Source organism: Pararge aegeria, chromosome 12 (assembly GCF_905163445.1).
Source record: "Pararge aegeria chromosome 12, ilParAegt1.1, whole genome shotgun sequence".
Taxonomy (NCBI): domain Eukaryota; kingdom Metazoa; phylum Arthropoda; class Insecta; order Lepidoptera; family Nymphalidae; genus Pararge; species Pararge aegeria.
In genome coordinates, this window is record NC_053191.1 from 2,316,006 (window position 1) to 2,330,226 (window position 14,221).

The 14,221-nt window shown below is 36.2% G+C and overlaps 1 protein-coding gene across 2 annotated transcripts in view; it reads right to left on the reverse strand.

Moving 5' to 3' along the window:
* Nucleotides 1-14,221, reverse strand: part of LOC120627900 (rho GTPase-activating protein 9-like) — a 71,184-nt gene that overhangs the window by 34,821 nt on the left and 22,142 nt on the right. For both annotated transcript variants that reach the window (XM_039896023.1, XM_039896022.1), the window contains exon 2: nt 3,436-3,564. In XM_039896023.1, the coding sequence (XP_039751957.1) occupies nt 3,436-3,564 (129 nt within the window). The remainder of the gene's footprint in view (nt 1-3,435; nt 3,565-14,221) is intronic.

Consider the following 14,221-nt stretch of genomic DNA (forward strand, 5'->3'; position numbering starts at 1 on the left):
TAACAATATAAAGCCGACGGTGTAGAAGGAAACAAACGAAGTGACATTTTTGCCTGAAATCCACTCCACGGCCGAGCTCTTGCTCTCTCTCTCTCACTTTCTCTCACTCTCCCTCTCTCTCTCTCTTTCTCTCCCTCTCTCTCTTTCTCTCCCTCTCTCTCTTTCTCTCACTCTCCCTCTCTCTCTATCTCTCTCTCTCAAGCAGGAGAGGTTTATAACCCCTGATAAGGGATATAATTAACGTTTCCACCTGATAAAGCTCGGGAACATTGAAGTTTATTTTTACACAAATTATTTCCACTTGAGCGCCAGTGCTCTGAGAGTTGATAAAGCTGTGCGAGAGTAAAATTTTTATTATCTCCCCGGAGATAATTGTCTCCTGCCAATGCTGAGGGTAAATAACTGCTGCCTTTTCTTGTATACAGGATTTTGAGTTAGTTGCCTAGCCCAAAACCAAATTAGCTTAGCTATTCATTTCAGATTTGATGACTACACAACCAAGCATATCTCTCATATCAGGCCCATTAGGAGCAAATGCTTTTCTGTTTAGTATGTTATAATTAAAAGTAGGTATAATTTTTCTTGCACCGATTACTTTGTTAAGACTTCCGTACGAAATCGCAATTATCTCATAGCTATGAATTTGCACTTATTAAGTTTTCCTTCTAAGCCGAAGATACCTAACGTTTTCTCTTGTCATAACTTGATCTTTGTGTCCACTTTTGAACGACTGTTGTTAAGTGTGACAGCTCTTTGACTTCGTGTCATCTTTCAAGTACGCTAAATTCTATTTTAAGGCGTAATTAATTTGATCGCATTTATATTATAGGGATAAATAAGTTTTTAAAGTAGAGGAAAACATGAGAATAATATTAAACTTAAAATAAACAAATGTTGAGTTACTACAAGCGCCATCTATTGACGATTAATTCAAATGCTTTAATGAATGCGCGCATAACAGATGGCGTTGGTTGAACCATAATTGTCTAGACACTTTACCTGCTTTGCAAATGCTTATTTTGTATATTTATCTTCTTGAGCTGTGTTTTACGCCTTTGGTTGCCTGGAAGAGATCGCTATGTAGCTATAAGGCCGCCAAATTGTATACTTTTTGTTAAATTTTTATTTATAATTTTTCTATATGTTTATGTGGTGTACAATAAAAGTGTATTAATTCATTCATTTTATATTTGGGACAGCCTATGGAAATCTTAATCTTATATCTTTATTAATTAATGCAAAGGTTAATATCTTACATTTCACATTGTGTAGAGTTATACGAAGTATAGTTTGGCCCTAGCCGTATATATAGCATACATATTACATGTTATTACCACATGCGGAATAAAAATGTATGAGATAACTCACGGAGAGACTTTTTCATGAATGGAACATGTTTGCAATTTAAATATTTAAAAGTGCACTAACTTTAACAGCTGTCAGACTGACAGCTATGAGACAAAAAACTTGAGCATTTCTGGCCTAAAGAGTTTGTATTTGCTTGCAAGCTACAATGGTCTAAATGTTTTTATCAATAATAAAATTCATATTTCGAACTTCATTGACCGTCGCCATTAAAATTCGCACCATTTCATTCAACACCGGATGCGTGCATTGGCGCGAATTCCATTTTCAAAACTCATTGTATGTTCGCATAATTTATTATGATTAGGAACCCCTACAGACTACAGTAGCACCGTGTGGATTAAGATGATACAAACACTACGTTTAATGGAATGGATTATTCAGATTGCGAAACCAAGCCAAACGCTTAAATTTGAGCCGTTATTTCTTTGATAAACGGTAGATAAACGTAAAAAGGGTGTTACTTTCAAACAACCAACAACCAACCAACAAAATTTTGAGAAGTAATAATTTAAAGTCCTGATAAATGAGTATTGATGATAAATTACGCTACAAACCGTGCATTATCATTCGTAAGGCATGGGGAATATTTAGTAGATAATTATGAATATCATGGAATTTTAGGCCATTTCTTATTGCCAGGCTATAGCGAGACAAAATTTTGAGAATATCTAATTAATAAAAAAAAAAAAGACATTTTTAAGCAAAGCTCCTCAATGTCCATTATCTGCCAATCCAAAGCAGTAGGTACTGTAGTCCATGGGGGCCCTAAGACATTCGCCATATTGGTTGGTCCAAAGAATATTTGATTCAAGAATATTTGTTTGCAAATTCTTCGCTATCTCTTTCCCGCTGTACTTGTATACGTTTTATTTAATACTCTATGATTTTTCAAGTGCGTGTTCATTGATTTGTACACGTACGTAGTATTAGTACTAAGTCTACTCTACTTGTCTCTTTGTACACGTTGCTTTACACCGCGTCATAAGCTTTGCCCTCAGAACAATTATTGCATGTTATTTTAACCCGGCTATGGAAGAGCAATATATTTTCCAATTTTTTCCAATCATCATCATATCAACCCATTACCGGCCCACTGCAGGGCACGGGTCTCCTCCCACAATAAGAAGGGGTTAACCGTCCACCACGCTGGCCCAGTGTGGATTGGTGGACTCCACACACCTTTGAGTACATTATGGAGAACTCTCAGGCATGCAGGTTTCCTCACGATGTTTTCCTTCACCGTTGAAGCAAGCAATTTTTTAATTACTTAAAACGCACATAATTTAGATTCGAACTCGGCCCTCCGAAAGTGAAGTCGAGCTCCTCCCCACTCGGCTATCACCGCTTAAAAAACGTATGTATTTATAATGCATCTGAGTAAAAAAAGGATATAATTACAGAAAAATCATAAATAGATAAAAATTAATAACTGTGCCCCGTTTCACATAGGGGGGAAAATTAAAAATTTAAATAACTATAATAAGTTGTCTTAGGTGGACAGAACTAATTTGAAGCAAGGCAGGAAAACAGGATGCCTTATCAGAAACGTTTGCACAGCATATAACATAGTATTATGTATTTATATCCTCATTAATTGTTTAGTCGGTAATTAGAAGCGGGAATCACAGAGTAGGTATATATTTAACATGGTGCCTGTGCGGTTTCATTATCTTTACATTAAAAAAAAAATAACCAGCGATTACAGGCAAACTCTTCCTGTTGTAGAGGCCTTTAGTCCAGGTAAATATTTAACATAGTGCCCGTGCAGTTTCATACGTTATCGATTTAAAAAAAAAAAACACCAGTGATTGTAGGTAAACTTTTCTGTTGGTAGAGGCCTTTGGTCCAGGCAAATATTTAACAAATTCGCTTTCAATTAAAAAAAATAACCAGCGATCATAGGCAAACTCTTCTGGTTGTAGAGGCTTTTAGTCCAGGTAAATATTTAACATCGTGCCTGGGAAGTTACATACGTTTTAATTTTTTTTTTTAAATAACCACCGATTATAGGCAAACTTTTCTGTTTGTTAAGGTCTTTAGTCCAGCCATTGTAGGCTATTCACCCACCTCGGTATATGAAGGTATTTGCGGCCGCGGATCCCTCCGCGGCGGAGGGCGGTACTGCGTGATACGGGGGATGACCAGGGGAGGCCGCCGGTCTCTGCTGTAGAGCTCGCATTCCTCTGGCGTGATCCACTGGAACAAGAGAAAATGAGAAATTTTTAATCTGTTTAAAATCATGTTTTGTTTATCTATACATAGAATTTTAAAAAAATAGTTTTAATTGAAGGCCCATGCAGATGGCCCACCTGATCCTCAAAGGAAAACCATAAGTATCCCTGTGCCTACTAATCCCTACCCTACTAATATTATAAATGCCAATGTAAGTTTGTTTGTTACGCTTTCCCGCAAAAATTACTTAACCGATCCTAATGAAAGTTTATCAAAATCTGATTTAAGATCTTGTCGCGCGCTGACTCTGAGTATGCCTTTTCATAGAACTAAGTTCTATGAGCACTCGTTTACAGTGCAAGCCATAGCGCTGTGGAATGCGCTCCCAACAGACATAAGGCAGTCTAAGTCACTTTGTATTTTTAAGAAAGCTGTCAAAAACCACTATAGTTTACATTGAAGGCGACTTGTAATAGTATTAACTGTTGTTAATGTATTTATGATATGTTATAGTATATATTAGTTTATTATTATTTTTTAATATATTATGTATTATTTTATTAGTGTAATCTAGTTTAAGTATTAGTATGTATTTTTTTTAATCTGCACAACCTGCAGTATGTTACCGTTTTGTTATCCTAAGGTTGCCTGGAAGAGATCGCTACAAAGCGATAAGGCCGCCTTTTGTATACTTCTTCTGTCTGTGTTTTCTTTTATTCTTTTTCTGTATTTTTATTTGTGTGCAAATAAAGAGTATAAATAAATAAATAAAGTTTGTGCATATATTCTTGGAAGTGTTAGAAGTAATATAGGATACTTTTTATACCGACATTAAGCTCGGTTCCTTTGGGAGAGGGGATGAAAGCTTTGACGATTTTACACCATAACTCCGACAAATTATAACCGATTTAAATAATTATTTTTGTACGATAGAGGTTATAATATGTATTTAATTTTGTTCTTATTTTGTGTAGATCTGATGAATGTGGTTGGAGATAGAGAACTCATCAGCGGACAGCAGCAAATCCCTCATTTAAGGCTTAGCGACACTGAATACATTAAAAACAAAATCAAACGCAGACAAAGTCGCGGGCAACAGCTACTAGATTATAAAAATCACCAACAACACACTGCTGAAATGCTGCTTGGTGGTAGAAAGCATAGCGTAGTACCCGGATGAGCTCAATATAAAAAAGCTTTACTGCTTCTAAATAAAATTCTCAAAAGAAATAGAAGAAATGTTGTTATTAATAAATTATTTTTATTGTAAAATCTTTTCGGCTTATAATATTATGCTTATTAATGTAACTGTACTTTAAAATTTGATTAAATCTAGGGTAGAAACAAAAGTGGGTGGTGGCATTAGTATATCAGAATTAATTCTGTGTGCGTAGCGGCAAAAATTGTTTAATTTATCCAATCAGACATTGAATGTAGAAGTTAAGAGATTATGAATTTCAGAACTAAATCCAAATAAAACTTAATTTAAGCAAAACATTTTAATAACTACACCTGATTTATTTGACAAGAATACACAAATTCAAAATATGCAAATATGTAAATATTCAAATATAAAAGAAACGCGGACAAAAACGCGGGCAACAGATGTATAAAATTCAAAACTCAAAATTCATTTATTTCAAGTAGGCCTAATATAAGCACTTTTAAAACGTCAAGTCTGTCTGTTTGTAGTGATTCTACCACCGGTTCGGAAGGCAGATTCTACCGAGAAGAAGCCGGCAAGAAACTCTGCAGTTGCTGTTTTCCAACATCAACAATTTACATTTTGCATTTTAACATTCATTTTTCTATCTTGTGAGAGCTGAAAGCGGAACCGGATGCTTCCAAGCAACCTTGTCATTAAAAAATTCATCAATTGTATAGTAACCTTGCTGTAATAAATGTGTTTTAACAAATTCTTTAAACTTGTGCATTGGCAGGTCCAAAATCACCTTAGGAATCATATTATAAAAGCGTATACTCAATCCCACAAATGATCCCTGTACCTTACGCAGACGATATGCAGATGACACTAATTTATGACCATTTCTTGTAAGTCGACTGTTTATGTCCACTTTTCGTTTATAAAGACTAATATGTTGTCTTACAAATACTTAATTGTTATAAATATATTGTGAAGCTACAGTAAGTATATAATAACTAACCTACCTATATTTTCATTTGGTACATACCAATCAGGATGATCTACAAAGATCTTTATATCTCATCATGAAACCTAAGCTTCATGAAAGCGATATCTATTCAGTGGCCGCTTGACTAAGATTAAATAACTAATACCTCCAGTTTGAATTGGCTTATCGAACGAGCTAACCGATATAAACGAGAAAGTGGGTCTGTTTTTTTTTTCTTTTTGATACCTAAAACACTGCCGATCATTTAGGGTCTCATTAATAAATGTGGTATAATGTCGGAATAAAAATTTCAGTGTTTTGTCACACTTCAACTGAAAGACTCTTTTGAATGGCAGAGCGTGATAAATAATAAATATACTACGACAATACACACATCGCCATCTAGCCCCAAAGTAAGCGTAGCTTGTGCTATGGGTACTAACATGACTGTTGAATATTTGTATGAATAATATACATAAATAAGAATAATATACAGATGAACACCCAGACACTGAAAAACATGTGTTCATCACACAAACATCTTCCAGTTGTGGGAATCGAACCCACGGCCATGGACTCAGAAAGCAGGGTTGCTGCCGACTGCGCCAGTCGGCCGTCAAAACACTTAATAACTACTTCACCTTTATAAACTGACTTCCGGCCCACAGGGCTCGGCTCTCCTCTCAGAATGAGAAGGGTTAGGCGGTAGTCCACCAGGTCTTCACACGCCTTTGGGAACATTATGGAGAATTTTTAAGGCGTATAGGTTTGTTCATGATGAATAATTCACAGTTAAAGCATATTTAATTGCATCATTAGCAAAACTGCTTATTTTGACGTTATACGTATTTTAAGTAGATACCTTACTTTTTATGCAGAGAGAATAAACGGTTTTTCATAAGCGGACAAAATTTTAAGCCCAGAGAATGAACGGTTTTCGTGGTATTTTCATAAGCGGACAAAATCTCCGGTAACAACTTGGGAAACGATTGATAAACGACTAAGACACCGGGAGGTATCTTTGCATCGTTCGAGTCCATGTACGACAGCGGTGCATCGATAATGCAGTCGTATTTATATCAAATTACCCAACAACTCAATGTCATGAACATTGGTTGTTAGTCAAAGTTTAATTATTTTAACCCACTTTATAAATTTACTGTAACACGATATTGATGAAATAAAAAAATGTCACACTCTTTTTTTAATAAGGCGCGACCTCCCTTATCCCTGACGCAGTGGTAATTCCATATTTATAACTTCCGAATTTTCTCGTTCCGTTATGAGGTTTCCGTCTTGTCTAATCACCACCATAGTATCGCCAAGCGTTTGCCGTTCAGGTCCTACGTCGCGTAGAAACAATTAAGCGGTATTGGTTTATTAAAACTATCATACTCCTCAAAAGATTGCAGTCAAGGGCCAAATACAAGTGGTATAATGGTATAAAAGCTTATACTTCATCAACATAAAACTCCGATCGGCCGTGAAAAGAAATCGATGGTGAACAAGAACGTAAATACTCGATTAACCAGTTATTAAGGGTCATGTACCTTTATGGACACAGCTGTTGAAACTGGTAACAGGCGACATAGAGTCTGCGGCGTTTACACTTGCGGACTGCAAATATTACTAAACCAGCACGGTTCTGAGTTTCAGTTACGTTAGTTAATACAATTTTAAATCAGCAACTTGGACCTTATATTTACCCATGTCCCGCTCAACCGCGTTTATTTCGGTTTTTTTACAAATCCCATAGAACCCGGGAATTGGGAAACAAGACGTTCGACTCGTTTCTTCTCTCGTTTTTCTTCTCGTCAGCACTAAGTACTATAACTGTTTTCCTTGTATTTTACCTATTGTGTTGTGTTGCAATAAAGTTTTTCTATTCTATTCTATTCTACTTTAGTCTTTGTGACTCTCCTTTCAAGAAACTCTATACCAAAGAATTCAAAATTCATTTATTTCAAGGAGCCCCAGTTTATAAGCACTTTTGAAACGTGAAGTCAAGTTTGTAGTGACTCTACCACCGGTTCGGAAGGCAGACTCCACCGAGAAGAGCTGGCAAGAAACTCAGGAGATCCAAAAATCAAGGTTGCTGAGTTAGGACCTTAAGAGAGGACAAACAAACAATTTCTCATTTATAATATAAGTATAAGTAAGGATTTGATAAAAGGCCACTGCCTTGTTTACTACTGTCTTTGAATAAAAAGGTACGCAATATTACAATGACATTTAGAAGTCAGTGCGCCCACTCGTACAAGTTCCGGTGACGTTGTCTGCTTATTAAAATTTCAGTTCCGGGTTCGATTCTCCAGCGTGATATCATTGCGTGTAACGTATTTTTGCCCGCGACCTATTACGAGTATATTACTTGTATATTAATTATTAGGGGTGTATACATATTGATAATGTAATTTCATTTCTTAAATGTATACCGGAAAGTAAAATTTGAATTTTCCTTTATAGAGTTAAGACGAAATTGACTGTCTTTTTTTTTTATAAACGAGCGCTTGACTTACGCGATGCGAGCGCGATGATGCCGCCTAAGATAGAGCGCGCTTGCCTAGAAGATGACTATTCACTCTTGATTTGAAGGTACTCATATTGTACTGCTTTCTGAGTCCAAGGTCGTGGGTTCGATTCCCACAACTGGAAAAATGTTTGTGTGATGAGCATGAATGTTTGCCAGTGTCTGGGTATTTATCTGTATTCTATAAGTATTTATGTATATTATTCATAAATATTCATCAGTCATCTTAGTACAGATAACACAAGCTACGCTTACTTTGGGGCTAGATGACGATGTGTGCATTGGTCGTAGTATATTAATTTATTATTTATTTGAATGAGTTACGCAATAAACATTGTTCATGTGTTTCGTGATCCAAAGCTTACTACCACAAGAGTGGGCGTCAAAAATATTACCAAAATAAAAAGCATTAAAACATTAAGATTAGTCATCTGGGATGACGACATCTCAGTTCCGCTGGGTTTAACAGCCACATCCGGGGGAGTCGCAGACCAGGTCAAGGTCATAGCAGCCGAACTGTGAGCAATTTTATAGAACCGGTTGGTATTTGATAGATGTCTAAGATCGCGTGACTCATTGAATCGTTGATGGTCTCGAGACAAAATTTGCATTTCGCGTAAGGTATCTAAATAAAATAAATATAATACAACCATACACACATCGCCACCTAGCCCCAAAGTAAGCGTAGCTTGTGTCAGAGGTACTAAGATAGCTGTTGAATATTTTTATGAATATAATACATATAAATACTTATAAAATACAGATAAACACCCAGACACTGAAAAACAATCATGTTCATCACACAAACATTTTCCAGTTGTGGGAATCGAACCCACGGCCTTGGACTCAGAAAGCAGGGTCGCTGCCTACTGCGCCAGTCGGCCGTCAAAAATCTCGATGTGACTCGACTCTACCTACCTTATCTAAAGATTTAGATACCTATTACAAGTTCAATGGATTTTTGAAAACGGCCTCCTCATTGGTTTGGTTGTTAACATGTTTATCTGCGGAGCACGCGGTCCCGGGCACAAATCTCGGGTCGGGCCGAATCAAATTTGGTTGGATAGAAGCAGGCGTTACTTCGGGGAATTCCATGATATATTATGAAAATAAGCTTAATTTGCTATACTCCGCGAAAAGCAGGAGAATATGTATGGTGTAATTTATAATGTCTTCAATCCTTATACTCGACACCAAACAGACCTTCGGCAAGAGATTATTATCTTCGGCAATTATTGGCGGCCGATTGGCGCAGTGGGCAGCGACCCTGCTTTCTGAGTCCAAGGCCGTAGGTTTGATTTCCACAACTGGATGTTGTGGAAATGTTTGTGTGATGAACATGAATGTTTTTCAGTGTCAGGGTGTTTATCTGTACATTATAAGTATTTATGTATATAATTCATAAAATTATTCATCAGTTATCTTAGTACCCATAACACAAGCTACGCTTACTTTGGGGCTAGATTGCGATGTGTGCATTGTCGTAGTATATTTATTTATTATTTATTTATTTAGAAACCGATATGAATAATTATTTTTTAACAATTATTATTACAGCAAAAGCCGAGAACCATCGTAGTCGTACATAACAAAGAAAATTGAACAAAGTATTTCGGTTAGTAATTTTGATTTGATCATCACCCAACCAAACAATCAATCACAAACAATTATAATAAATGCCAATGTATTTTCCGAGAACGAAATGTTTAGAAATTTAGCCGAAGGTACTCTGAAGTGCCCACAAGTTTCTGAAATAAAAATAACCGATAAAAGTATGTCGTCCAATTATATATTTTTACGGGTATTTTTTTTGTTATTACCATCTCACAGTTAATTAATATTTAGAGCAATTCATACCCAAGCTTTTTTATCGTTTAAGTAATCCTTAAACTTATAATAGGATTTTTCTGTAAGCTTACGTTTTATAAAAACTTTAAACTTATTGAGATATAATAAATGCCACTGTAATTTCCGAGAACGAAATGTTTAGAAATACAAAAGTTAGCCGTAGGTACTTACTCTGAAGTTAAAGTTTTTTAAATAAAATTAACTGATGAAAATATGTCAGCCAATTAAATATTGTTACGTATCCTTCTTTTGTGCCTATAGCTAAAAAAATATTGCATTACAACAATGAAGTCGATTTTATCTTTTTACATTTTCAATAAGTATAGGTAAGCAAGAAAAAGTGGAACTAAAGCCTTCATTTTTAACAATTTTGCCCTACTTAATTAAAATAACAATTCATTAAAAACAACTTATGTTTATTCAACAGCCGCTATTTCCCAGCACTTGGCCTTAATTTATCTCAGCCCATACTTGATTCCTGATTGACCTCAGAGTCAATGTGAATGAACGAACCATTCATTCATTGCATCTGTCTCTGTCCGACACAAGGGTTGCCCGTTGTGTGCGAGCGAGAGGGGCGCGGCGGCGGAAATGGACGCAATGAGAGATAAATTAAAGAATGGATATGAACAAGATGTTAATTGTTTGAAACGGTAGAAAGTTAAGTTGGCTTGCTGAGTCAGAGTTTTGCAACGATTTACTGATTTTTCTCTTTAACACTCTAGTTTTTAATCTAGACTAAAGAGTCAAGCTCTAGTTCGATCGAAATGAAGTACTTCTCTTATTTATGGGACGGCTCTGCGATGTATTAACTCATTTGATTCGGTAGGTAGATCGCCGAGTTAAAAGAGAGGATACTTTATGGTATCCCATAGACGCTTTGCTTCTTCTTTTCTAATACCTACGCCCGCAAAGCCATAGTTAATATATAAACTTATATATTTACTGTGGATATGATATGGGATGGTACCTTCTGCGGTCTTATTAATTTCATATTTTTGAGATCGTTTAAAATTCTTTACTTTTTTAACGTGTAGGTTTATTGAGATGTGTTTGACCTGAATTAAACAATTATTATTATTATTCTGAAATAGCCTTTATTGTTCCTGTACTAAACCACCTTTGAGTTTATTTTATTTAATTTTCTTATTTGGGCATTTTTTTTTATGTTTTCGTATGTAATCATTTGAATGTAGGTTTATAATAATTTTATAACACCTATATGTTGTCCAGCCGGTGTTGAAGCGCTGATAGCCTAGTGGGTAAGGCTTCGGCTTTCCTATCTTATAACCGCGTTCGAGCCCGGCACGCACCACAAACTTTTCCCAGTTATGTGCGTTTTTAATTTCAAAGTGATAACAAAGAAAATAATAATAATATAAATATACTACGACAATACACACATCGCCATCCAGCTCCAAAGTAAGCATAGCTTGTGTTTTGGGCACTTGAATATTTTTATGAATAATAAAGATAAATACTTATAATATACATATAAACACCCAGACACCAAAAAGCATTGATTTTCACACACAAACATCCACGGCCTTGGACTCAGAAAGCAGGTTCGCTGCCCACTGCGCCAGTCGGCCGTCCAAAACACCCGGCTAAGTTTGTTGTGGGCTTCTTCTTATACCAGGACGAGTTTGGAACCCTCGTAGCTTTAGTTTTAAATTTACGAATATGGTTACCGCCATCATCTCAGTACCGCTTGATCCTCATGTAATGTACGCATCAAAAGTGCTACATGGGCCTACTCGAATAAAGATGTTTTTGACTTTGACTTTGACTTTGACATCTCCTGAGGATGCTCCGGTATCGGAGCGAAACGTGGCTGAGGAGTACATTGCTTGATTGATGAAATTAAAAATTACACCCGACAGATTCTCCTGCTTTTCGCGGAGTATTCCAAATCATGCTTAATTTTTAACCTTTTTTTCTTCTCCCATAATGAGAAGGGGTTAAGACCGTAGTCCACCGCGACAGCATAATGTGGACTGGAATGATTAATTTTCATAGTATGTGTAAAAAATAATCGGAACTTAGTAAATACTAAAACTCTTTTAATGCGGGATTTTAACTGTGGGAGGCAAATGCAGTGATGCATCCAACATCCTACACTGTGGAGCTGGCCTCGTCATCAATTTACGACCAATAACGTGTAATATCTACTTACAAGACTCGTAGACCGCTTATAACAGTGTTGATTAATTCTCAAGGTTCGCAAGTCGTTGGTAAGTTTATAATAAGAAATGGTACACATCATTTGCTTTGCGATGTCTTCAAGAAATAGAAACCTGCTGTGTATTCATTTATTTTAAGTCGGCCTAATATTATAAGCATTCTAGACACGTCAAATCATTATGGCAAGCCATGGCCCATTACAGGGCACGGGTCTCCCACAATGAGAAGGTGATAAAGCCGTAGTCCACCACGCTGATATAGCCCATAGCCTTCCTCGATAAATGGGCTATCCAACACTTAAAGAATTTTTAAAATCGGACCAGTAGTTCCTGAGATCATCGCGTTCAAGTAAACAACCAAACAAACATATATATATTAGTATAACATAAAGATATAGCAGAGTGGTACCCTAGAGACAGTAAGAGATTAAGGGGGAAAGACGACTTAAGATCGACAGCAGGACCTCTGTGGACAAGGAAAACCCATGATCGCGAAGCATGGAAGAACCTGAGGGAGGCTTATGCTAAAGTAAGACAATCAAGCGTAACCGGTGTCTCGATAAGTAAATAATCAGTAAGATAAGATTGTTGAAAAGGCTATAAATCTATCTTCTATATATATAAAAGAGAAAGTGTGTGGGTATGTTCCGTATTGGCTCCGAAACGGCTGGACCGATTTCAATGAAACTTTCAAGGAATCTCCGGATTGACCTGGCGAGTAATCCTGTAAAGTTTGGTGACGATCGGAGTACTCCTAGTTTTGAACTGTCTAACTGTCAAATATAGCTTTTATTTGCTTTGATGATATTTTATTGTTGGGTGTACATGGGTGTAGATGATCTTCACCCGCTCGAGAAGAGAATAGTAGGGAATGAATACGGAGAGAAATAAATGATTTTATATATTATGAGACTTAAATTAAAAATTTAATGATGTAAGTTTATTGTTTAAATGAAAAAAAGCAAAACTGACTAGTGACTGCAAATCTAAATACAGTAATGGTCACCATCCCTCATCTTCTCGAAGTTGTGGTATCAGTCTAAGGGAACGAATCGGAAAACAGCAGCGTATTATGTGCTACTACTACCAACTACAACGATCACTAACTCCCCTCTGGAGGCCTTTAGTCCAGCAGGTAGACTGTTATAGACTATTGATAATGGATAACAGCAATCTAGCTTCTAATTGTTTATTATGATTGCTTCCGTAAGCATCAAATTATCCTAATAAAACGATTGGAAAACTAATTTACATGTAACGTCGCGCAATGAGGCGTGCAAATGCAAGTTGCTGCAATTGCCATTTTAATTTTAAATTGCTGGATTATCACGAATCTACATTGACATTTCAATTTTAATTGTGTAAACAATTTGCGCAGTTTTGTGATGCTAATATATCTACTACTAGCTGTTGCCCGCGACTTCTTCTGCGTTTGATTTTGTTTTTTGATGTGGCATTAAATTTAGTTGTAGTTCTAAAAAAATGTATTGTTCAGTATCGTTAAGCCTTAAATGAGGGGTTTGCTGCTGTCCGCTGAGGAGTTTTGTCCTCTATCTTCGAGTTTGGGCAAAATTAAACACATATTATAACCTCTATGTCGGGATAAAAAGTATCCTATATTACTTCGAACACTTCCAAGAATATGTGTACAAAGTTTCATGAGGATCGGTTAAGTAGTTTTTGCGTGAAATCGTAACAAACAAACTTACATTGACATTTATAATATTATATATATATCGAACATTATTTATTGTCATAGTAGATAGATATATCTAAATGGCTCAGTTGTGGGAATCAAACCCACGACCTTTGACTCAGGAAGGCAGGTTCACTGCCCACGGCGCCATCATTGCAATGATGATGATTATTTAACTATGTAGAAGTGGCAATAGAAATAAATAAATAAATATACACGACAATACACACATCGCCACCTAGCCCCAAAGTAAGCGTAGCTTGTGTTATGGGTATTAAGATGACTGGTTAAT